At 36.5% G+C, this 27,347-nt stretch overlaps 1 protein-coding gene across 16 annotated transcripts in view; it reads right to left on the reverse strand.

Annotated features, from left to right (window-relative positions):
• ptprub (protein tyrosine phosphatase receptor type Ub) overlaps positions 1–27,347 on the reverse strand; it is a 231,868-nt gene that overhangs the window by 32,495 nt on the left and 172,026 nt on the right. For 5 of the 16 annotated variants that reach the window (XM_077217844.1, XM_077217843.1, XM_077217842.1 and 2 more), the window contains exons 11-18: positions 24,247–24,349; positions 23,386–23,659; positions 18,543–18,579; positions 9,885–10,023; positions 6,721–6,750; positions 6,336–6,496; positions 3,627–3,814; positions 131–203 (exon numbers count right to left, since the gene is read on the reverse strand). In XM_077217844.1, the coding sequence (XP_077073959.1) occupies positions 131–203; positions 3,627–3,814; positions 6,336–6,496; positions 6,721–6,750; positions 9,885–10,023; positions 18,543–18,579; positions 23,386–23,659; positions 24,247–24,349 (1,005 nt within the window). The remainder of the gene's footprint in view (positions 1–130; positions 204–3,626; positions 3,815–6,335; positions 6,497–6,720; positions 6,751–9,884; positions 10,024–18,542; positions 18,580–23,385; positions 23,660–24,246; positions 24,350–27,347) is intronic. The other 11 variants (XM_077217852.1, XM_077217853.1, XM_077217850.1 and 8 more) reach the window with 5 other exon arrangements.

Consider the following 27,347-nt stretch of genomic DNA (forward strand, 5'->3'; position numbering starts at 1 on the left):
TGGGTCCTATAATATCACAGATAGAATGTGCAATGCCATACAAACTGAAAAATTCTAATAGAGAAAAAATTCTCTTCAATCATGATATTTTTTATAAGCATGCAAAGACTGGAGTATGCAAAGTACTCACAACCCATCAGGGTATCGTTTCTTCCCTTAGTTTTATCCTTCTTCTTATTGATATCCCAGCCATCAAAGAAGCTCTACAAATTAATAATCAAATAAAAAGAAAGAGAGAGAGAGATCATTTCTGTTCGTTATGAGAGATAATCACAGTATTCTTAGATTTCGTTTGAAATGCATTTTATTAAAAGAAAAATTTGGACATAAATAGCATTTAGACCAGAGAGACTGGATTGCTTTGCAACTCCCAAAAATTTTATTTTCTGATATTATATTAAGCTAAATTAAATACAATTTCACTTTCACGAAGGATACATATGATTTCATGGTTCTGTTGAACATAAAAGGAGGTCATTTGAAAGAATTTTTATGTTAACACTTGATTAATTATGTGCAACTGCTTATATTACTGAAAATAAATGAAAATATTACATTACACAGTGGATAGCAGGTAAGGGAAAACGGAATATTGAATCAGGTAGACCAAAACATTTCTAATTTAATAGATTTGCATCCTCATCTCGTCTCAGATTCTCAGATACTCCCAAACCCTGACCATCAAATCTGGCATGCAATGAGATATAAATGTGAATAGAAGCAACATTTTTACATCAAACTAGGTTTACTAGGTGTAAGCACTTCTTAGACTGCCAATTCTAGTGAACTAAAATGGGACAGAAATATATATATATATATATATATATATATATATATATATATATAGTACTCCCTAAAAAACCTAATTTCATAATTCAGTTACTTTTTTTTATTTTTATAAAAAAGTTCTATTTTGGCAAATATAAAGGCAAAATACACCATACACCAAAAGTGAAATGAATAAGCCTCAGGCTGAAGGAAAAATTCAAATTCAAAGCTGTGATGTTTATAAAGTAATATTTGCTTATTAGTATGGTTGAATTGGTTCATCAAAGATCAACAGCAAAGACATTGCTTATAACGTGAGATTGCAGGTTTGCGTAATATTCTGAGTTTGCATTTTACTTTTTATTCATTTCGAGGAATACTGAATCTGTTTTTGTGGAAATGAGATGAGTACATGCATGCTCACATTTAGTCTAGTACTATAACCATCAGCTTTACACAGCGCACACAACAAAACTGCACTCCGATTTCTCAAAACATGGGGACAGGAGACCTGTCAGTCAATAAAACAAAGTAACTGGTGTTACTAATTTGAAAAAGTACCTCAGATATTTTTTCTAAATTTCAAAGTAATGCATTACTTTACTAGTTACTTGAAAAAAGTAATCTGACTACATACAGTACTACAAACTACAAACACTGTACACACATTCTTACACAGTCACCTCAAAAAAGTACACGGAGAATGTCTTTGCATTAAAAAAATGCCAATTGATATATTTTAAGGAAATACAACACAAGCACAATGTATAAGCAAACCATTTCTCTCTCTATCTCTCTCTCTCTCTCTCTCTCTCTCTCTCTCTCTCTCTCTCTCTCTCTCTCTCTCTCTCTCTCTCTCTCTCTCTATATATATATATATATATATATATATATGTATATATATATATAAATACACACACATACATACACACACTGTATATATATATATATATATATATATATATATATATATATATTCACATTATAAAACATACATTGTTGAAAATTAAGCCAAAAATGTATTTAAATCTCCTAGGCCAAACACACCCCCAAAAAAAATCTTTTTTTGCACTTTGCGTGTAGAACAGACCTCTGCTCTCTTTTTTCCACTCTATCTAAACTAAAGATCCTGTCAATAAGCACTGATCAATGGACTGTACTTGTGGTCCGCAGGGAAATAAAGCTTATGAATCCCAGCCGGTACATTTGTGTTCCCTCTCAAACTCTGTGTCTCTTCTTTACCGCTTATGAAGCACAAAGACACTGACCTCAAACAAACACACACACACACACACACACACACACACACACACACACACACACACACACACACACACACACACACACACACACACACACACACACACACACACCACACACACACCACACACACACACACACACACACACACACACACACACACACACACACACACACACACACACACACAGTGTCACTATGTCCAGGAGAGTGCGTATTGATTTTTGAGTTGAATCTGTTTCACACTGAGGGGAGAGTTTAATGAGTCCACAAGCTGAGCTCTAGAGAAGCAGGCCAGTTGCAGAACTCTGATTGTGTGGAGGGATGTTTTGTCTCGTAGCTCTGTGGACAACAACAGTTAGAGGAGAGTCAACAGTTCACAAGAGTGTGACGGCAAGAGAAGATGCTCAAGCCGCATTCTGCGGAGAGAAAATTAGCTACGGAGGAAGGGATAGATGGAGGAAAAGAGATAGCAGTGCTCTTTGTGCAGTAATACTGAGGGGCTATATGACCTCTACTTTCATCTCAATAACTGCTCCTCTAGAGTCCATGGGGGAGAGATGCGAACCTATACGTGAAGAATGACTCAAACTTGCTTTTACATACCGTTCTGAAAGTTAGCTAAGCTACTTGTGCTATGTAATGTATAACGCATCAAGGTTCGTTGTGAACTGCTCATTTACAACATATACTCATCAGTTTGCGTAAGTTTTGTTTTTGTTAACTAAAAATAACACTTTTAATATTTATAAAATAAAATGGAAATATTACATGAAAATCAAGTAACCTAAATATGTTAAAGTAAACAAAAAATACTCCAATTAAAACAAATAAAAATAAATTAAAGCAATATAGAAATATAATATTAAAACTGATAAAAATGACAAAGGCACATAACAAAAATACTTAAAATAAAATAAAAATGAAAATATAACAATAAAAGCTAATTCAAATTATAAATGGATTCGATGCAGAGGTTTGTTTTTAAAGGCCTGCAGATGGTGAGTTCTGGAGGCTGGAGATCTCCCAGACATCTGTTTGCACCGACAGCTCCCTCCACTAAGAGAATGGTATCGCCCAGATAGACAGCACTGTAAGCAACACTAAAGCCTGTGCATATTTAAATAAATCAGAAACTGATTCTGACAGAAACCTCTTGCTCAACTGTTTTCAAAGATATGCTATCAAAGCCTAACTAGCCCGATAGATGTGGTGGTTTCCTCTGAAATAAAACTCAAAACCAGCGGTGTCAAACTGCTATTTAAGCATTTTTTAAACAACAGGTACACTACAAGGAACAGTTACTCCAATAACTCAATATTTTTTAATCAATGATTGTAAAGATACTTCTGGAAAGGTGTTCTATAAATGAAATGCAACTATTATTATTGATGATAATAATATTAATAATAATAATATTCTAAAAAGTCAAAAAATTCGAAAGACCATTCACAGTCGGATTCATACTGCACATATCACAAATAAATTACCAACTAACTAGAAAATAATAATAATAATAATAATAATAATAATAATAATAATTAAAATAATATATATAAAAAATAAATAAAGAAAACAGAACACAACCTAAAACCCACCTCATACTCCTGTTTAAAGCCGTAACCTTCTGCGGTTTTCATCTGGTTGATGTGTTGTAGGAGGTCAGCCACACGCACTGCCGGGTGAAGCTGACCCGTGTGATAGGGCGATCCTTTACGGCCACACTGACGCCTGGGCGACCCACCCAGCAGACTGCTGGACTCATTCATGGAGCTCCGTGGATCACCTTGGTGAAAATGAACAAGCACAGACCAAATATTTGCACAATATTTTTCATACAGTATAAACATATACAATAAACACAGCATAGGAAAAGCTGAACAGCTGCACCTGAAGTAAGCAGCTCAAGTATCTTGGAAAAGTTTCATAAAATAACCAATATTTTATAAAAAAAGAACAAAACTCCAAACAAGTATAATAGGGTTAATCTGAGAATTATCATCCCCTTATGGCACTTCATCTTCTGTGTTTATAATTGGTATTCATAAATATTATCAGGAAGCAATTATGAATTCATGACTAGGGCTGTGTATTCAAATAAATTAGCAGTCTGCTACTCATTTCTCAACGGAAATAGGAAAGAAGAAACCCAGACAGTATATTCCACGCAATAGACACTTTAAATGTAGCAAGACAGCTCTGAGACATGCCATTAAAACTTCATTTTGATCAAGATATCTCTCTCTTTGAGACATCAACTATTCAGTGCCTGCAGAGTCAGATACCTTTGAATTGGATATTATTAGCGTTTCTCTTTTCTTTTTTTTGCCTGCTCTAATTTCTTCCAAATTGAAATCCTCAACCATGATGCCTTTAAAAAATAAGCTTCTGGTGCAGATCTGAGTCCATTTGCCTCTTATTAATGGATTGTGTGTGTTTTTTTTTTAAATATACTATTTGTTCTCTCCCTCTCCTACTGGTTTCCATGGATTATGTTTATATTAGGATTTATAGTCTTATGTCAAGGGAGACTGGGTGTTATATTAGGACGTGGACAGCACTACATCGCATATTTAAGAGCTGTGAAAGATTGAGTGATTACGGAAGGACTGCGGCTTTGATGAAGCTTTCACACTGACTACAAATGAGGACAAATTAACAGGAGCTTACCTAGTCCCTGAGCCTCACTTTAACTGTGTATGTGAAAAATATCAATTCTGTCATCTTTTACACACCTTTGTGTCATTCTGAAACATTGACTTTTTCACATTGAACACAAAATGAGAAATAGTCGCTCTTTTTAGTGAAATTTAAAATGCTATTTATTTTTATATTAAATCTTTTTAAATTTCAAAATGAATAGAAAAAATAGCATACCATATATATATATTTAAAAAAACAACAACTTTAATAAAAGTAGTGTATATGAAGCCATGCTTTGTGTGAGGAACCCGAAATCATTATTCACTGACAATCCAAGTGCATGATCATTCAAACCAGTTTTGTGAACTGAATCACCGAAAAAGATTTGACATGAGAACAATTTATCAAAACTGGATATCAATACTTGACTCATGAACTCAGTGAGATCACACAGTCAAGATTTTCAGTGAAAAATGACTAAATGTATGACTGTTTCTCACACAAAGCAATGGCTTCAGAGGACTTTAATCATACTTTTATTGTTCCTGGTGTCATTTTGGAGCTTGACAGCGTCAGTCCTCATTCAATTTTCTTTAAAGTGATATTCTTTAAAAATTCTCCTTTCATGTTTTATGGAAGAAAGAAAGTAAAACGTGTTTGGAACAATATGAGGGTGAGTAAATGATGACAGAAATGTCATTTTAAGGGTGCATTTCCTTCAACACTTCATAGCTTAAGTTTAAGACCTACTTGAGTTCCCATCATACAATGCGGCATTAATCAGTTATATGGTTTACTGTTTTTACTTATGCTGTTGTTGATGCGTTAGTTTTCTCTCCCTGTTATTTTAGTATTAGCTATGTAGTCATTGTTTCGGTTGATTTAATGCAATGTGCAAGTTCATTTAACTTGAGTGAATAATTTGAAGCAAAGTAAGAAGAGTGCATGCTACTAGCTTTTTTTTTCTTCCATGCATTGTTTTATAAATAAAGCAGTAAAAAAAAACTTTCTGCTCAACAAACAATTCTGAATTAATTTACTTTTACATAGAAGGCAAAAATGACAAAACCACTTTTTAAGGGCAAAAATTTAAAGGAAATTTAAAAAGCCTAAATTTAAAGGAATAGTTTACCCTAAAATGAAAACTCTGGTTTGTCATGAATTATTCATTCTCATGTCGTTCCAAACTCATAAGATTTCTAATTCTACAAAACTTTCATAAAATAATTGTAAAATAAATTCATATGAACCGAATGGTTTAATCCAAGTCTTCTGAAGAGACATGATCGCTATATATGATGAACAGATTTAATTTAGGCTTTATTCACATGTAAACACTGATCAGCAAACATACATAGAACACGCAAATATGGTAAAAAGAAGCTCAGCCATAAATCCTTGGCACTTGATGCATATGGATATCTTTAACAATGTTTTTACGAAATGATTTGAACCAAGATTTGGGTGAACAGACTTTCAATTGAGGGACAGAAATTTCTCAGATTTCATAAAAAAATATCTTTATTTGTGTTTTGAAGATGAACAAAAGTTTAATGGGTTTGGAACCAACGTCTTTTTCTTATTGAACTCAAAGGGAGAACAGTTGCTCTCTATTTGTAGTAAAATGTCTTTTTTTTTTTTTTTTGTGTCGTGTCACGTCTTACTGCGACTGCTGCACGTATGGGTGTCCATAAATGACAAGGCCATCCTCTCGTCCTCCTGCAGAGTGCTCTGATCAGTGAAACTGCGCTCCATGGAGCCCATCATATTACTCTTCTCCTGCCTGTACGTAATGGGGGTCTTATTCATGTTCACCGGCTTCCTACTGAGGAGACAGAGAGAAGAGGGCGAGGAGAGGGGTGGGGGTGGTGGGGTAGAGATATGGAACGTGAAGGAAACGAGAGAGAGATGAGGCGAGTTAGGGGAGTTGGTGAGAGAGATAGAGAAGATAATCACTCTGCTGCAACCCCCCCCCCCCCCCCCCCCCCCAAAAAGCACACAAAAAAGCCATGAGAAATGATGATGTGCAATGGAGAAGAAGCCACTTACGGATAATAAGAGTATGAGTAGTAATCCCTTCTGGAGAGAGAGGGAAAAAATAGAAGAAGAGAAGAAAGGGGAAAAAAAGAGAAGAAGAAGAAGGGACATGAGATGCAAGCACTGGCAGAGCTCTGATTAGAGTGAAAAATGGCAAGCCGTCAGCAGCTTGCATTTGCCACGCAAGTAATGGGACGCATGCAGATATGCACAAAACCTCAGCCAGAGCGGCCTAATCAAATATGTCTTCTTGTTGCTTTTAACGAGTTTAAAAAGAGGCCTGCTGAGAGGGACTTTTATATGCGATTTCTGCAATGGCGACTTCACTGAGGTTCGGCGGCACAATCTAACCCAATATCCACTAAATTGTCCAATGAATTGCTTGGAGAACACTTTCATCTGCACTCCATTTTGGGGTGCATTTGGATTAAATGGCTTAAAATGTTCTGTCTTACACAAAGGCCCGGTATCTCTCTTTCCATTTCAGTGGGAAGGACTCCCATCACTATCTGAAGTAGGCGCGTTACTGTGACACTTTATCTCCGGCTAAATGGCTGAGCTGAGGGTTTGCTGCACTTAAACGTTTAGCTTACATAAACGTTTTTTTTCCCCCCCAGCAGTGAATGAAATGAAAAAAAGAGAGGCTGAGGAGGTATGTTCTGATCATTTTTCATGTAAGAGATAAATAAAAATGCTCAAATGCAAACAAATTAGCCATCATATTTGAAATACCACATTAAACTATAGCCAAAGGTGGTCAATATGGTTCGCTTCTGGCAGCTGGTTAAAAGATGGATCCCCTCCAGCTTAACCAATGTGGTCTAGCATACCTAAACTACCGGTAACAAGTTTGGAAAACATTTTTTTTTATGTTTTTGGAAGAAATCTCTTACTCTTATACTAACAGAGGCTTAAAAAATAACATTAAAAATAGTAATAGTGTGAAATATTAACTGAAAATAACAGTTTTTCTATTCTTATATATTTTATAATTTAGCTTTGTCATTACAGGAATATACAGTAAATCACATTTTAAAATATATTACAATACAATAAAAAATCTATTCCAAGCGTTTGACCAGTAGTGTAAACATGTTGATGAAGGTTAACCACTTAAATCAGCAAGGAATGCATCAGATATTGTTATTTGTTGAGATTCGAGTTTTGTTTAAGAATATATTTTCTAATTATAATAAAAAATAAAGAATACTTCATTATTATTATTAATCTCACCCCTGGTTTCACAGACAAGGCTTAAGCCTAGTCCCATACTAAAATGCATCTTTGAGCTGTTTTTTTTTTTTTTTTACTGCAAGCAACTTGCACTATATTTTAAAATATGTCAGTGCCAATGTTTTGTCTCAAGATGCACACAAGTAATGTTTTATTTCTAAGGCAAGTTTATAAAAGCTACTTAAATGCCCTAATTGAACTAAGGTCTAATCCTGCCTTAATCTAAACCCTGTCTGTGAAACCAGGCCATAATTTTACTATTGGTATAGCATTTTAAGAGATGTACAGTAGAACACTATTTCTTTAGACAAAATATAATATATTGATAAGTTGATAAGTTAACTCGATAATAGTCGATAGTCGATAAGTTGATAATTATTTTTATGTCCAATTTACTTTAGAAAATATAATATTAGATAATATAAATTATATATTATATATATATATATATATATATATATATATATATATATATATATATATATATATATATATTGATTGGATTTGGATTTTAGGATATATATATATATATATATATATATATATATATATATATATATATATAATTTATATTATCTAATATTATATTTTCTTAAGGACATAAAAATAATTATCAACTTATCGTGCAAGACTAAACAGCAATAAACCATCTAAAACTGACATAACAGACTAAAGTCTAAAATAGCAGCCTCTAGTCTAGGCAATCACTATTCATGCATGTGAGAAATTCATATGAAACACAGAATGTGAATGGTCTTTATCGGTTGCTGAAGATGAATCTATGAGATGACCATTGCGTAGATTCATCTCCAGTGATTCAGGAATGAGAAGCCCGTGTCTCTCATTTGCCATGGGATCTGATGACCTTTTGAGAACTGTGGGCTAATTATCACACTTTTTCAGTCCCAATTACGGGCTCATTTCTGGTTCAGGGCGGCAGCGGGCAGGGCCTAATTAAGTGAGTAATTGAATTGCATTTCTCTTTAATTAAATATTTCACACTCAGATAATCTCAGAAGATGAAAACCCCTGGCAATCTCTCCACAGATGCACTTGAGAATGCAGGGGAGAACACCTGACTTCGAATAATCGAAGTCATAAACTGCAATGGGTAGGTTTAAGTTAGTCATAGCTGAACGCACAATAGCCTGGTCTCTCAGGAACAGATTAAGTCTCCTTTAAATAGCACCTTCACAAGAAATATTTTAAAATAGCCCACAGGCTTATAACTGTCAGCGTTTATAACATAAGGGCATAGGAAAACTTGAAGTATTTCTTTGTTTTGCAACACATACAGTACAGTGACGCCAAAAAGTTTTCAGACACTTATGTCATATTAAAATGTATGAATGTCACTGCATACAAAATGAAATATAATATATGTAAATATATACACAGTATATGTATATTTTTTAATTGAAAGATAATTTAAAAACATAAAAATATAAATTAAAATATATACACTACCGTTCAAAAGTTTGGGGTCGGTAAAACATTGAAAGAAGTATTTCATGCTCACCAAAGCTGCATTTATTTAATGAAAATACTGTAAAAACAATAGTTAATAGTGTAATAACTATTGTGAAATATTATTACAATTTACAATGATAAAAAAATTATTAGTATTGTGGCTCAGGATTTTTTGATGAATAGAAAGTTCAAAAGAACAGCTTTAATTTCAAATATAAACCTTTAGACCAAATATAGACCTACTGTCACTTTTGATTAATTTCATGCATCTTTGCTGAATAAAAGCATTAATTTCTTTTGAAAACCCCCAACATTTAGAATGAAACATTTTAATTATTTCATGTTTTATGAAACCTAATGTTATGACAATGAAATTGCATGTGAAATTGTGACTTAAATGTACAAATACAATTACGTTTTGCATTACAGCATGCTTTGGCTCTCACATCTTCATCCTGACCAGTAGAACTCACCCTTTTTTAATGATTATGATAATGGCCCCCAGTAGCAGTATCAGGACCACCAGCCCACCAGCACACACTCCTAGGATGAGCCCCATCTCCTCTGAGCGCTGAGTGACCTCAAGAGCTCTCTGATGGTCTTTACAGGCGGCTAAAGAACGCACACACACACACACACACACACACACACACACACACACACACACACACACACACACACACACACACACACACACACACACACACACACACACACACACACACACACACACACACACACACACACACAACTTTTGAGGACACCAGCAATTATTTACATACATATAAACCAGCATGAATTAACATATTAACCAGTAAAGAAATCAAAAACAAATACATTCAAAGGAAAAACATTCAAATGCGGCCTGAAGGAAAATAACAGTTTATACTGCACCAGATTTAGATTGTCACACTGATCACAGCTATGTTAATCAGGGTATCAACACTAAAGGCCCATTCAAACAATAACTATAACAATATCTATAAAGTTTTAATAATGCTATACTAATTGGGCAGTCCACATCACTAGCAAAACAGAGGAACGATATAATTGGAATCACTATCAGAGTGATTTTTCCAGCTGATGAAAGATACAAACACTGGCAGCCAATCAGAATCCACCCAACTTTAAACAGCTGGAGCATTTAAAGTGGCAGACGGCACAGAACTGCAGTGAACTCTTCTAAAAAAAAAAAAAAAAACTGAATGTTATCATGCGTTGGCTGGATGCTATAGTTGTCATTATCTTCATAGTTATCGTTCTTAGTGTGACTTAAGAGCTAACAGGGCTAAAAACTGGTCAGCTGACTCTAACAAGGCAGTGACGGGGTGAAGACAGAAAAATTGATGTGTTGATTGACATGAGTACAGCTGATCAAGCTCTTAAACTTGTACCAAGCTAGAAACCATGTAAAACAGAAAAACTGATTTTAGCTGGATACTTCTGCAGGTTTAAACTGATATTAAAAGTGAAAAACAGAAAACAAGAGACCTATAGCCATCCACTGACAGATTGTCAATTTTGGCTTGCCTCATGCACTCTTTCTGAGTAAATAGCCTCTACAATCTAGGCCTGAGTCAAAACCCAAAATGCAGTCATGAGTCATGGTGAAAGATATGAAAGATCTCAGGCAATTCTGAGGGCTCCTTCTATCTCTCATCATGAGATGTTTCTCTACTGTACCACACAGATTGCACGCCTCTTCTGTGGCGCGAGTACCAACTGCACCCGGTCAGCTATTTATCCCAGGCACCTGTCTCCATTGACAGCATGTGGGCAGGGGTCATTTCACAATTGGAGGCTCCTGGGGATAGCATGACTCTCTGTCACACCAGAAAATGAGACTGTGTGATCCAAGAGAGAGCAAAGAGAAAGTGTGCATATGCAGCGGAGCCCCGAGGCAAATTGCCCTGACCTGGACATGCAGCAGCTGGGCTATTTATACTGTTTTCACACACTCATACTTGTACGGGAATGTTTTGCATGCTTTTGTGGGCTTTTATGTGCTGATGAGAATGTGTGAAGATTAATGGAATTCTGTATATTCTGCGGTTTTCACAAAAACATCAAATTTAAGTACTATAGTTACAGGCTTTTCCAAATGAGGTTGTGTGCCACATCCTAATCATAATAAAACATATACAAGATTATGATAAATGATATATATAAAACGAAAACTGAAATAAAAATAAATTAAAGATAAATATAAAGATAAAGAAAAATAAATATTTAAAAATAATACAAATGATAAAAGCTAATTATAAATATTAATAAACAATACAATAATATTAAAATATTATTAAAATAACACTTGGAAACTTGCAAGCCATATAATTAGCCCGATAACGTGGCATGCTTCTCACAGGCTAACCTGCCTATCAAAACGTCTTAGCAAAAGGCTAACAAGAAAATATTTTTGATTCGTTCGAACAAAATATAGGTACAATAGGCTTTTTCATGATAAAATATCAGATATTTTCTGTTCCTTTACTCTCATCTATGTCATAAAAAATAAAATTTTGGCTTCATGTCAAGCAGACATTTTCCTCGAAGCAGAATTTTAGCTGTTACACTATTTATTCAATTGGCAGAGGCAAGCAGGTCAATCAATTTATGACTAATGGCAAAAAAAGAAAAGAAAGATAAACTCACAAGCAAACAACCTGTGACATAATCCAACCTCCCTTATCTCTGCAAATGACAAGAAACTGAGTGTAATTTCCAACCAAACTGAAGCTATTTAAACTAATAGCGTGTTGCTTGCCAATGGGCCCATGTCTCCTCAGTCAAATCACAGTGGGAGTCCTACTGTACGTCTTGTGGAAGAGGGACTAGAGATCTTCTCAGTGTTAGAAGCCTGGTGTTAGCGCTTCCTTAAGGTCTCAGTGGCATGAAAGCTACAGGGCTCTATGAAAAAGAGAGTGAGCTGAGGCCTGAGGAAAAAGGTCTGCTTTAGGGCTCTACATGCAAGGCCAAGGCTAAAAATAAATCATAAGCATGTGAAGGGATGTGGGGCGGCAAGAAAAAGAATTTGCCATGGCGTTTTCTGCTCCCTCAAATGCCAAAGGCAGTTTCAAAACTTCCCCATCTTTCTGCGACAACAGTTCACACTCAGTGTTGGGAAGAAATGCTTCTGAAAACTGAGGAGCTTTGTTTGACTTTTTTCTGTTGACTAGAGTTACAGAATGGCAATGGATTGAGCACATACAATGATAAAAAAAAGTCATTATATACCTACCCTCATGTGGTTCCAAACCTGCGCAGGTTTGATTATTCAGTGGAAAACAAAAGGAAAAATTCTAAAGATTGTGCTGGTCGTTTTAATTACAATGAATCATTTACTGAAAAGATCAAAATCAAAAGAAAGATTCACTCAATATTTTCAGTGAATAACGACTTAAATTTCAGTCTGTTCCTCCCACAATGCTAGTGTATGACTTCAGAAGACTTGTTATACAACGTGTATGGCGTATAGACTACTTCTACAATAACTTTATGGTACTTCTGAGTTTTTAAAGATTAATAGCCTCAGTCAGCCTTCTTTGTAACAGCATGGAACAAAAAGTGACCAGCATAATTCCACTTAACATCTCTATTTGAAAGTCATACAGGTTTGTATAAGAGATGACAGATGACAAATTTTTCAAAGTGCTTGGAAGGAGAAGAGTTTATTTAAAGAAGCGTAATTCTAGACCATTCCTACCCTTTCAATCCAATGCAACTTTCTATGTGATAGACTTTATACATCTTAAGACAACAGAGACTATACTTCCACAACCCCCCATGGAGACCCCCACATTACTCTAGACTTGAGAAGTCAGGCTCCCACAGGAACCTTTTGAAAAGAGCCCAACCATGAATTATCTTAGAAGAAACTCTCCTTTTTATAGAGTATAGTGCTTTTGGTGCATATCTTCACAGACACAGGCACAGATTTGTATCTAAGGCACCAATACAGTGTGTGTCTGTATCAAACTGATAACAATATTAAATATACATATACTTCAGATGTCAGCAGTGAAGGCATCTGATCTAGATTTCTTACGTCTACAATTACATGCTCTTAAAAATTCTGCTAAAAAACAAAACTCTTTTCCAAAAATGGCGAGACAGTGTGAAATGTAAATATAACAATTAATGAAAAAATATTTAAGTGAAAAAAGCAGAAATCAATGATTTGCAAATACTTTTGAACTACAATTAAAATTAAAAAAAGATAATTTTTTACATAATTTTATCAATATTTTCTTATTGATATATACACTCACCTAAAGGATTATTAGGAACACCTGTTCAATTTCTCATTAATGCAATTATCTAATCAACCAATCACATGGCAGTTGCTTCAATGCATTTAGGGGTGTGGTCCTGGTCAAGACAATCTTCTGAACTCCAAACTGAATGTCAGAATGGGAAAGAAAGCTGATTTAAGGAATTTTGAGCGTGGCATGGTTGTTTGTGCCAGACGGGCCGGCCTGAGTATTTCACAATCTGCTCAGTTACTGGGATTTTCACGCACAACCATTTCTAGGGTTTACAAAGAATGGTGTGAAAAGGGAAAAACATCCAGTATGCGGCAGTCCTGTGGGCGAAAATGCCTTGTTGATGCTAGAGGTCAGAGGAGAATGGGCCGACTGATTCAAGCTGATAGAAGAGCAACTTTGACTGAAATAACCACTTGTTACAACCAAGGTATGCAGCAAAGCATTTGTGAAGCCACAACACGCACAACCTTGAGGCGGATGGGCTAAAACAGCAGAAGACCCCACCGGGTACCACTCATCTCCACTACAAATAGGAAAAAGAGGCTACAATTTGCAAGAGATCACCAAAATTGGACAGTTGAAGACTGGAAAAATGATGCCTGGTCTGATGAGTCTCGATTTCCGTTGAGACATTCAGATGGTAGAGTCAGAATTTGGCGTAAACAGAATGAGAACATGGATCCATCATGCCTTGTTACCATGGTGCAGGCTGGTGTTGGTGGTGTAATGGTGTGGGGGATGTTTTCTTGGCACACTTTAGGCCCCTTAGTGACAATTGGGCATCGTTTAAATGCCACAGCCTACCTGAGCATTGTTTCTGACCATGTCCATCCCTTTATGGCCACCATGTACCCATCCTCTGATGGCTACTTCCAGCAGGATAATGCACCATGTCACAAAACTTGAATCATTTCAAATTGGTTTCTTGAACATGACAATGTTCACTGTACTAAAATGGCCCCCACAGTCACCAGATCTCAACCCAATAGAGCATCTTTGGGATGTGGTGGAACGGGAGCTTCGTGCCCTGGATGTGCATCCCACAGATCTCCATCAACTGCAAGATGCTATCCTATCAATATGGTCCAACATTTCTAAAGAATGCTTTCAGCACCTTGTTGAATCAATGCCACGTAGAATTAAGGCAGTTCTGAAGGCGAAAGGGGGTCAAACACAGTATTAGTATGGTGTTCCTAATAATCCTTTAGGTGAGTGTATATATATATATATATATACACACAAGCATATTAAGAAGCAAAATCTCATTAGATTGCTTTTTTTCACTTTAAGCATAAACCTCAGCAAATTTAAACCTCATCAAAAAAGAGAAAAAAAGACAATGATATAGGATATTGTGTCAACATAATAACCCTACGATAACATGCAGGTACAATACTCCAAACATAAGATAAAATACAAATGCATAATAATCTTCACAATATCAGCTAAATCATGAGATATTCTTAATGAGGTATTAAATATATTCATCACTGGAAATATAGATGGGCAAACATCCATTAAAGTTTGATGCAAACCTGATCAGATTTTTATCGCCATGCTGAGTTTCCTTTCAGAATATCAATTAAGCCCAACACAGGCATGAAATTTGTTTCAAGATTAATGTGAGCACCTGCTGAGCGCACCAAAAGTGGAAATTAGCACTTGGAGTTACAACGAAAGTCTATTGTTCTGTGAAGATTGCCAAGGGAATGTTAATTAAACTGTCACCTGTGCAAGGAAATTGGAGTCTTGGCAGCTTAGTTTTGTAAGACTGTGCAATTCGGTTGTATTTTGAACACATCAGGGTGCTAATTTTCTTCTGGACCTTGATCGTTGATTCAAAGGAAATTTATGTGGCCAATCAAAATCAACAGCCTCAAATTATGGATTTTGTTGACAAGTTGGATTCCTTCTTGTCATTGAGAGACCCTAACAAATTAATAAAACACAGTGAAACTCTTTCTTGCCCTTCTGTTTGTTAGCACTCTGTTAATTTGTTTAATCGTTCTTTCCTGTTGGGAAAGTCGAGAGAGCTTTATTCTGTTCATCAATATGTTGGCGTGTTAGCCCACATCCCAAATGTGTATCTGTCTGTGCCCACTGAGCAGATGGGATGACAAAACTGGCATAAAACTGGCACTTCCTCCTATTGGCTTCATGCACAGAAGGCTAGTCGTCACCCTCAGTCATTCAGTCACAAAAAGAAAGCCAGGTCAATTTAAGCGGGAGGCTGTGCTCACTAACGTCGAACGCCGAAGACTACAATACCGTCCTGCTCGCACTGAACCCTGATGCCGTTCGATAGAGGGGAGTGCAGTTCTTTTTTGTTGCCTTGACAGGAATCTATGCCTCCTGAAACTTTTCATCTTCCTCTGAGGCGCCTGAGAGATGGTAGCATGTATTGACAGGCACAGGTGCCTCCATCAGTGGTGTTTGATGTGAAGGTCTGTCTCCTGACCGGACAGGGACCCGAAAACCGATCTCTCTCTGCCTGCGTGCTGCGGCGTGTCTTTGCCTAGACTGCCTGCCCAGACAAATCTGCTTTGATACAGTCCACTCCCCTACCGCAAGCAACCAAAACAAACATGATGAAAGAGTGACCTGTTCTCCGTTAGTGCCCTTGTCTCCAGAAGAGAAAGGGGGCGGGGGATGTATAAAGGAAATATCTGAGTGTGTCTAGACGCAAAATTTCACTGTAAACCAATACACATCCCAAAGCCGTACACTGTGCCCTTTAGGGAATTCACTGACGTTCACAACTCAGGTTGGACATCTGAGCGCTTAGGGGGGGGAAGTGCACATGTAAGATTAGTGAACCATTATGGAGTATTTCTCAGTGGTACAGCTCTGAAAGGTTTGAGCTATGATCATAGAGCTGGACTACTGAGCTGGAAGAGGGAAACCACTTTGAAACCAATACCAAGCAGCGTCCCTTTAGGCCAAGTAAGATCACTCAGACACTACTTGAATGGGGAAATCCATATCGTTTTTGTTTTCTATGGATTGTGTTCACTTGTGCTCACAAGTGAACACTTGTGTTCTTACAGTGTACAGGTACAGGACATTATCCATCAATTTGACAGATATGCCTTTAACACTAAAACACAACAAAATGCAATGTGTAATTCAAAATACGGGTAAAACACTTGAAAGATCTATACAGAAAATGACTTCATATTAACACAGTGACATTAGGCCCTTTTTTACAGACTTTTATATGGACTAACAGTATAGAATTCGGTTGTCACTTCTTTAAATAACCAAACTGTGTAAATGCAATATCAAGGATTAAAATACAGGTCTGTCATCTGTATTCTACCGCTCTGAGAATTTGGCCAACACCTGCTTGTGAAGTTAAGTTCTTATAACATATTTCAAATCAGCTATAGAATCTGACAACAATGACTTCATAAACTTAGTTTGCATAAATCATTATTTTTAAATCATTAAATACTTTGTTTTAAAAAGTTTAAACCACATTTTTAATTTATTTTTCAGGCTAGTCCTGCTAAGGTGCATACACATTCTAGAGAAAACAATCATGCTACATTAAGACAGGACTTCCTACAGTGGCTCTATCAATAAGCTAACTGACTCGTTTAACTCTATAGCAGGACTACAGTTGCCATATTTAGCGTAACAATTTCTCCCATTCAAGTGCTCTCTTTTTGATGTCTCTGATGCTAAAAACAACACTGGTGCACCATCCGCCTGCAGCAAACTGTTAGTTCCAGTGGGATCTGGAAGTCGAATGCTGATGACATCTTAGAAAAGCTGTGACCCTCAGGCATGTAACATTGTGAATAAGTGAATAACAAATATAAGCTGAAAAATAACCTCCACTCGTGCAGTCAGAATAACAGCATCGGCCTACATCCAATCCACTACAATTTTGATGTATTACTATTTGTGGCCACTCTATCATACTTTAACTAACTCTTTGCATTCACTTCATTTTTTATTGTAATTTTTCCCCACTAATGTGACAAAGACAGTTGTAATTGATTTTATGGACATATTTTCTACCGTTCTCTGATCCTTAGAACCAACTATAAGTATGATCCTATTGTTAAATAGACAAAAATACATATTTAATATGATTAGCCTTTTTATTGAATACGTAATCAAAGAGCTAATAATGCATAGCTAATGTTACACAAACCATGTTCCCGTTCGCAATCTCAATCTGCCTTCTAAAAATCAGAACATGCTTTGAACAACTTAAAACGTCAGTGCAGAAAGCCATATAGTTAATCATAACAGGGTATTACAACATCATATACACAATTCACCCCCTGTATTGCAAAATCGACCCGATTTTTCATATCAACGGAAAAATATACCGCAATAACCTTGCTTCTCTTGAGACTCCCCTGCTTAGCAGCAGTTAATGATATGCTAAAGCCCGTCCGCATGTTGACGAGATTGGTTACAAGGTAGTTTGTGACGTAGAGAACAACTGCAATTTCAAAACAGAACTGTCTTTGGTTCACTGCAGTTTTAAGGAGAAAAAACTTAGCAATGGTGTTTGACTAATGAATTTGCACATGGTTTGTCTTAAAGCATAATAAAAACACCACAAAGACGTAAACATAAACAACATTAAAAGCTTGATTTTCACCACAGGGGTCTTTAAATCCCACTATCATATTTACAACAACATATTTTATAAAACATAATACAAAATATACTTTCATGGCTGTTAAGAAATATTTATAGGCCTCAGTATTCTCATTACGTTGATTTCGACCCTATATATACAGTAGGTAATTTCACCTCACACTGTCTTTCAAAAAAACATTTAGTACAAAACTGCACAGTACTTCTACAAAAAAGGTTCTGTAGCATCAGCATTGAATAACTCACCTTTACGGGCGATGCGGATGCAGTTTATCCTTGTTTCCTGTGAGAAAAGAGAACAGAGATGCAGTGTCACGCTGTGGGATACAGTCAAACGGCAGAAATAAGACTGCACGGTACCTGATGAGATGTCAAATGGGCTCACACTGACTTTTGCTGATTCAACAACAGCATGAATGCCAGTAAAAGAGTAAAAATACATTCAAAAACAACACTGAGCCTCACTCACCCTATTCGTGTGTATTTTTTAGTGTGTGCTGATAAGATATAAGCCTTTAATGTACAGAAAATGGCAGCAGAGGACAAAAGAGGCAGGGGGGAATGACTTCCAGCTAGGAGAGAATTATAAAAAGGAATTAATTTGTTCGAAATCGCAGTTGACGACATACTGGTGTTATGAAAACGACCTTTGTCAAATAGCGCTAATGAGATCCAAGCCCATAATCCAATTCCGACCTGCCACCTCGACAAGAAGATGCATTATCAAATTATGATTTACAGATGCTAATTCGGGCATTATGGAACAATTATGCAAATCTTCCCATCCGGAAAAGGAGTGAGAGGTCTCTGCTTAAACTGCGACTGAATTGCTTTTTTTAATTGAAAACCTATTTCAAACTGCCTTGGCTCCTAAAGCCCACCATAACCCTATATCATCTCGGAAAACATACAAAAGGAGAAGGAAGGGTGGTAGGAACAGGGAAAAAAGGTAAAGACTTGCACTGATGTTTCAAAAGAGGGAAGAGGGACACGCATGGATATTTCAGCAACCCCTTCTACTCCCACACTTAAAAATGTCATGTAGGCCAATCCAGGCTTTACGAGAAACCCATCTTTATCTGCTCCAGCAGCCATCATTGGGATGCAAGTGTGCCATGGTTCCCAATACACACTCTCCCATGAGAGCATATCACAGGGATAAAGCAAACACTGCCTGTTTTCTCCAAGTACAGAGCCGGTCCTAGATGTTGCACCATAAGAACTCAGAGCTCACCATGCGTGTGAGAAAAGACTGACCCCAAATGACAGGCGAGAGACAGCTAGTTGGCTTTGATCAGACAGACACAGACACAACGCTTTAAGCTTCCCTGCTCTATTTAATCAAATTTGTGGGAACGGTCATGGCAGGCACTGCAAAAGGGGATCTGTCAGCAAACTCAAGCTAAGTAAATGAATTATGAGCACTATAAATATAACAGGCCCAGGGAGGCATGGGAAAGGAACTTATTAGAAAGCTCCTACTTGGTTCCAGAAGTAGAAGAGGCATGCGAGAAAAAGAGGGGGGAAAAAAGGACAAATCTAGGGAAAAGGGGAAAAAAAGATATTTATAGTTTAAACTGTAAGGTATAATATCACGGTAGTTGTAATGCCTATATGCTGTTTTTTATAAAAACAATGTATTACAGTATGTACAGTAATAAATACGGAATACTGAAAAATACAGTAATGAGAAACACTGAAAGTAAGAAAAATAAAAAGTAAAATATAATGAAAATTAGGTTTAAAAATCCGTTTTTAATGATTGATGAATTGCCGATAATGATATTCATTCAGTATATTTGCATAAAGACCTAAAATCACTTTACTTGTGTGCACACACGCGCACATACACACACACACACAAAATATGTATTATAAATAAATAAATAATATAAAGTATTAATAATAAAGTGTATATGCATTGTAAAATTATAAATAACCTTTATATTACTTAATGCGTTTTCCTATTTTGGGGTGAAATAGGACCATATTTTAGTCCGAAAAATCATAAATATGACCTAGGCATATTTGTACAGTATTTTAGTGAGAAACATCAGCATCAGTTCATGCCATTCATACTGGTAAAACAGAGAGCAAAAGATGCCAATTAGAGGGAAAAAGTCTCATTGAAAGTGGCTGGTCAGTCCTATAGGGTTCCGTACCATAAAAAGAAAAAGAAATGTGTTTCTGTGTGTATGGGTGGAAGAGAGCGTTTGGCAGCTACAATCTTTGAGTATTGCCTCTAAGGATGGTTAAGGAAGCGGATGACAAAAAAATAAATAAAGGAAGAGAAAGGAAGAAAAACAGCCCCTTAAAAAAAGCTGAGAATCAAAGATCTATTAAGAGCATCTTTATATATATTTATCACTGAAAGCAATTACATGAAGCCCAGACAGCATTCACAGCTCTCTAATGACTAATTGTCAGAATAACGGCCAACAAAATGCAGCAGAGGACTTTCTTTCTTGTGCAGCTGCCAAACGCTTTGAAAACCACTTTTAACCATAAAGTTGGCCAAGAGACAAAGCAAAGTAGATTAGCATTGTTTATATGCAGTCAGTTTGAAAAAAAACAACAAAAAACAAAACAGAATGGTTCAAATTGGTAACAGGGGAGTGCTAAATGCTAGTTAAGTCTCCTGAGATACGTTCCCTTTAGCTTAGACTGTCAGCCTTTATGGCAGTTATTGCAGCATAAAATAGAGCTGAATAAAAATGAATATTTAGCTAAAGGTCGGTCAAGTAAATCAGCAGAGCCCAAAGGAGACTGAGCCGTGCGATCAGTTTCCAAGACGTACGGTTTGAAGTAGGGAGAAAACGAAGGGGAGGTGGAGTCACAATGGCTTGGCTGACAGGTACATTTCAGTCTGTAAAGAGTGAGAAGCCCTGAGGGGTTCGGCGGGGAGGGAGTTTGTGTCTGTACTATAGGTCATCTAGAGGCATTTTCCTTCAAGGCTGCCAAAAAACAACAACTGTGTAACAGTGTAGGTAAAGTCCGTCCAAGTTTTGCTTCTCTGAATTGCTGTTCAGAAGAGTGGAATGAGCCAAGCTGGCTCATCCATTCCTCCAGGTGCTGAGCCAATGTGATAACCTTCTTCTAAATGTCACCCACATCTTTTTGAGCATGAGGTTTGCTAGCTGGTGTCAAATCTAAATGGACCATTACAAATTCTTTTTACTCCCACAACCTTGAAATGCTCTGAGGTTTAATAGTTCATAATTGAGTGCGACAGGTAACTAATAACCATGAAACCATAAGGCAAAAGTCAGAGAAGTTTCCTGTCATGGTCAAGATGGAGGTCGACTTATGCACAGTTACTGTATAAATTGTTTTATTCACAAACCATGCAGCAGTGTTGGGGAAAACTAACTAAAAATAATGACACTGCTAACTTTTTTCAATTTACAAAAGTGTGACAGTATTTTTTTCTGATTCGCTTTAGTGAGTTATATTCTAACTGTTTTGGTTCAAACAGAAATGGTTCAAAATTAGCACCACCGAACAAGGACAATAAACGATGTTTCCGTCCATTGGAAAAGTATTTTATAGGATTAAATCAAAAGCTTTATTAAGCAAGATCTATATTTTGCTTCCGACAAATGTTTTTTTACTATTTAGAAACTTATTTGCCACCTTTCTGGATACATTTTTGAACAGCCAGAGATACCCATTTCCCCGGCTGTTTTCCAGGCTCTGTTTTGCTTGTGCCGTTGAGCTCATTCTGTCTCCCATTCCCAGCCATTTCTAACAACATAAACTGCCAGCTGATCTATTTCTGATCAGCTGCACCTGTGCCCAATTATCCCTGTGAAATGGTTTATGCCAGCAAGACGATATTCCTTGTTGTTTATCTTCTTATCTAGGCATGGACGGGGAGCACAGGGGCTGTTTTTTCCCATTTGAATAAGGCCTGGACACCCAAAGCTTGGTGTGTGCTGATACTCTATTATTAATTTCATACTGGGACTGAGACGCACACTATATTATGGGTTTGAACAGTTGGAGAAGGGAAGAAAAACAACATCCCATAAGAACGAGCAATGACATAATGTTTTTGTACATCCAGCTAATTGCAGATTTACTAGCTGCAGGTGCTTCTCACTATTTATTGTAGGTCCCTGTTTTGCACTTTATCTCCCGCTGTGCATACTGCAAACAATCTGTAGGAGTGTGTAAAAATAAAGTTTCAGATCAGGGTATAACATTTCCATAAAAAAAACATTACATTTATGTTCTAGATGCAGAAAAACAACGGTGTGCGTCTCAAAACGATCCCTAGTTTAAAAGTAAGGGCACTGCCCAGAGAGTAGGACATTTGTAGGGCTGTAATTATGCTGCGTTCCATTTCCATTTACCTCGGAGGAGGGATGTCGTAGCTGGGAATGACGTCACACTCGAGTGGACCGCGTACTAGTATACAGGTCAGAAAACTAAGATGGATGCATCCAGGGAAAACATTTGTTGTGCTTGCTCTTTCGGAATACAAACACGTAGTATTTTACACAGATAATGCTGAAGTATCATGTCCAAAAATAGAGGTTGGATAGTACTGTGTGCTCCAGAGAGTTTATTGAGACAAAGACAAACAGAAGTGCTAATAAACAATAGATTACAGCTGTTTCACTATGGTTGATGTGCTTGACAGCTTTCTTGGATTCTGAAGTTCTGAAGAGTTTCCTAAACGCAACTTAAGTGGGCGTTCCAAGAGGGGACTTCAGAGGGCAAATATTAATTATAATATTTTTTTGTGAAGATATGTATATTTTGTCATTTTATTTTTTATTACATTTCATCAACATAAAAATGCCATTATGTATTTACATAATCTATTTTGCTTAATTAAAATATTATAAATTATTTATTTATTAGCTCTGTACAAGTTGCACAATGGTGGGTTATGTGGGGTTGATATTTATAAATAAATACCATTTGATGTTTTAATAAGCAATCTTGTAATCATATGAAATCATATAAGTAATAAGTGACACTTTTTGTAGAACAAGGCACTTGCTAGTACTCCAACTCGTATTTAGGATATACTGAGAACTAGGGATCGGAATGAGGCACAGGACTAGTTTCTGACACTCACGCCTCTGAAGTTGCTCATGGCCTGGAAGTAGATGAGGTAGTTCTTCCTGGGGTCCAGGGGGGTGTTCCAGTAGCCGTTATAGGTATGGTTGTCCCCCACAGTAAATGGTGTGGCTTCAGGCAGGCTGCTCGGGGGCAGTTCGGCAGTGTAGTAGTGTGGAGCTCCACGGGCTTGAGCCTCACCGTGAGATGTAGGAATGGGAAAGCAGTCCTGAACACCCAGTTCTCTCTTCACCTTCCTACCAGCTTCCTCCTCCACGATTACTTGATACGTGCTGTGCATACATACACAACAATTTTTTAATGATAATACTATAGCAATAATAGTAATAATGCATTGCTAAAGGGATATTCCGGGTCAATACAAGTTTAAGTTCAATTGACAGCACTTGTGGCATAATGTTGATTACCACAAATAAATAATTTCTTAAAAAAATAAATAAATCTGATGTAAATTATGTATTTACATCATCTATTTTTCTTAATTCATATATTATAGATGATTTATTTATTAGCTCTGTACAAGTTGCACAATGGTGGGTTATGTGGCAATGATATTTATAAATAAATACAATTTAATGTTTTAATAAGCAATCTTGTAATCATATCAAATCAAATAACTGAATAATAAGTGACCCTTTTTGTAGAACAGGGCACTTGCTAGTACTCAAATTCATATTTAGGATATACTGAGAACCTCAATAGAATATATATATATATAATGTATGTGTATATATATATATTTATATGCCAGGCAAAATTATGTAAATTGAGCTTGAGTTTAAATTGAGTATTCAACCCAGAATATTAATTTAAAGGGTTAGTTAGTTAGTTAAAGGGTTAATAATGATGTCATTCTCACCTGACCGGAGCTCCTCGGCCTTGTGCTGGACGCAGCAGGACTGTGATGGTGCTTTCTGTCTCACTCAGAGGGGAAGGCATGTCTCCATAATCGAACGTTGGTGCTTTAAAGTGAGACAGAAAACAAAAGAGACAGAATGATCAGAGAATACCTTTCTACAACTTTTTAACCAACTCTTCAGAAGTAAACTTGAGTTTGTCAGAGTGATGGGAAAAAACAAAAAAAATCTAGAGCTCAACATTCAAAAAGAAATAGTTCAGGATCCAAATCCATTGTGTACATTGACTGTCATTTCAACGTGAGGCAAAGAGAAGTTTACGCTAATTATTAAAAGCCAACCTAACCAGCTAAACGTTTTAATTAGACGAACATCTCAAACAACGCCTACATTGTTGCCTGTTGACGACAACACTTCATATGAACTCTGCTTTCTCCTCCAAACCCATTCCTCTGTGTGTCTTGATCTCAGGGTGTAATTAAAAGCTGTGCATGTGGGACAAATAAAGGGGAAACTCATTTAGACGGATTTGAGTCTGGACTGCATCCTTCCCCCGAGATGGTCGTGTTGAGCAATAACATTTCCCTTAATATCAGCAGTCAATTAGAGCTGACGAACAAAGGCAAACAATCTGCGAAATCAATGATTATGATATTAAAAGAGGTGGGAAAACTGCAGCTACTTGAGGGGACTTCAGTAAAAATGAGGCCTCGGATGGATTTGAGTACTTGCAGATACAAAATAAAAACACATACGCATAATATAATGCTGGTCTACATACATATGAGTATACAACTGGTCATATATGTATTTGTCCAGACATACAAACTTCAAGCTATAGTGCATCTAGTCTAACAGCCTCTATCGATAAAACAACATCAAAGTGTCTATGCCGGAACACTTTTCTCTGAGGTGTAGTTTGCATACTGAAATGCACAGAAATAAGATTGTAATGGATCTGTCTCTGTTCCCAGTCCCTGTTTGACTTCTAGAGACCTGGAACTGAATGAGCTATAGTATTTATAATTAAAAAGCTTCTGTTCTTCTTCCAGATATATAGCAATAATGCGGATAACATACAGTGAGGTACTGTATATTCCCATTACAAATTAAATTATCAGCATAACAATTAGTTTTAAAAAATCTATTGAAAAATGTATTTCTTAGCATCACTCAAACTGCATGAACTCCACAATTTGTGTAAAACCTGATGATCATATTATGAAGCTAAATATGCATACAAAATGTTACTCTGAATCCCAAGTGGTGTCAGACTTTTGGACATCATCCTCCTCATCTTAATAATAAATAACTAAGTAAATACAATTGATGAACAAAACAATGCGCACACAATTGCTAAAATAAAAAAGCTCACTACAAAAATCACTACAACAGCTAAAATGTATCAAATTATTTATCCATTGGTAGATTTTGAACCTGATGCATAGTGAAACAACCCGACTGTTAATCGGCCAAGTAGACAGAGCAGTGGCGGAGCCAGAGGGGGGTCCGGGGTGGCACTGGACACCCCTGACATGCGATTGGCCACCCCGGGTGCCACCCCAAAATTTTATTTGCTACTGGCAGTTGCTGATGCTGATTTTTTTTTAAATTACGTTCGCCGGCAGCGCGGCGCGCGCAGTTTTCAAACGGACGAGCAGAGGACGAGAGACGGTTGCAAGATACCGAACTTCACCGAATAAGAAAACATCATATTTGAAGTAAGCTTTTAAGGTTTAGCATCAGGGTGGTTTGCTCCCAATAGCCTACATTAGGCCTAATACACGCATATACAGTACCTTGCCGTGTGTAGCCTACGTTACAGTATACAAATGTTCTAGCTAATGTGAGGATAGGAGATCAAAACGCAGGCAAAGAAGAGCAGAAACAAGCGATATCATAATGCGATCACTATAGGACTATGAAGCTTCATGGGTGTAGGTTGTTGATGGACTCGATCTACTGTGTTTTGATCATCATTATGAATCTTATCTAGATGTAGTCTTTGATAAAAATGCGATTTTCTCAGCTTTTTGCTCATGTTGCTTTTTATGAAACTTGCCAACATTCAAGTGTTGATTAAAAAAAAAGATGCACGAAGCTAGAATAACATTATTTTTTTGTTTTTGTTTTAAAAGCACAGGGTTTGTTCTTTCTTTTGGTATGTACAGATATTCATACAGCAAAATATTCTGGGGTGCCATGAAATTGTAAAAATTACCAAAACCACTTTTTTTTTATACTGGCAAGAAAGAGTTAAATGTTGGTAATTGGATGATGATTAGAATGTGATTATGATTGGAATCATATTTTAAATTTGTCATATTTTTGAACAGGGTCAATTAAACATGAAAAGAAAGGGAGAGATATCAGTTATTTTAAAATAAGCACAAACATAGTCCAGTCATTTTATGAAAAAAAGTTTGAACAAATTGCAACAGAAGCAAACTCAAATAATTTTGTATCCTCATTATGTCCTGAGTAAGGAAACAAAGTCCCTAAGAATCCCATTAGGGGAAAGTTTCGAAATCTGTTTCTGGGGATTCACTTTTTATTTTACTTACCTTTTGTCTTCTGCATTCTCCTTACCCTTGTCTCCTGTTCTTCCCTTAGACTCGTCCCCCAGAAACAGTCGCACAGACCCAGCCCCAAACCCCATCTCTTAATAATTAAAAAAGGCTGGTTTCTAAAGTACTTCTTCCTGCCTTTATGTATTAATGCTCATGGGTAGCCTAAATGGGTTCCATTCAGACCTTAACATTAAGTATTTTACTGTTATATGTCAACAAGATTCAACAAGACATTTTCACCTGGCTAGACCCAATGTTTAGATCTGTTGTGGTATTTATGCAAATTACCACATACGTAATTAGATTATGCACCGTTTGTCCATCTTAACAAACAATTTTTAAAAACTTGGAATACATTTTTTGTTTGTCTTGATGTAAGTAATCAATCAAAGTAATCAATTTTCACGGTGATATCTAAAGGTTAAACTTTTTACCCTATTCTCGTAAGAAAAAGGCTATATTTGTGTTTTTTTCTAAACTTTCCCTAATGGGATACTTTGGGACTTTTTTTCCTTACTCAGGACATATTGAGG

Source organism: Siphateles boraxobius, unplaced genomic scaffold (genome assembly GCF_051911475.1).
Source record: "Siphateles boraxobius isolate OS27281-9 unplaced genomic scaffold, OSU_SipBor_1 12, whole genome shotgun sequence".
Lineage (NCBI taxonomy): Eukaryota > Metazoa > Chordata > Actinopteri > Cypriniformes > Leuciscidae > Siphateles > Siphateles boraxobius.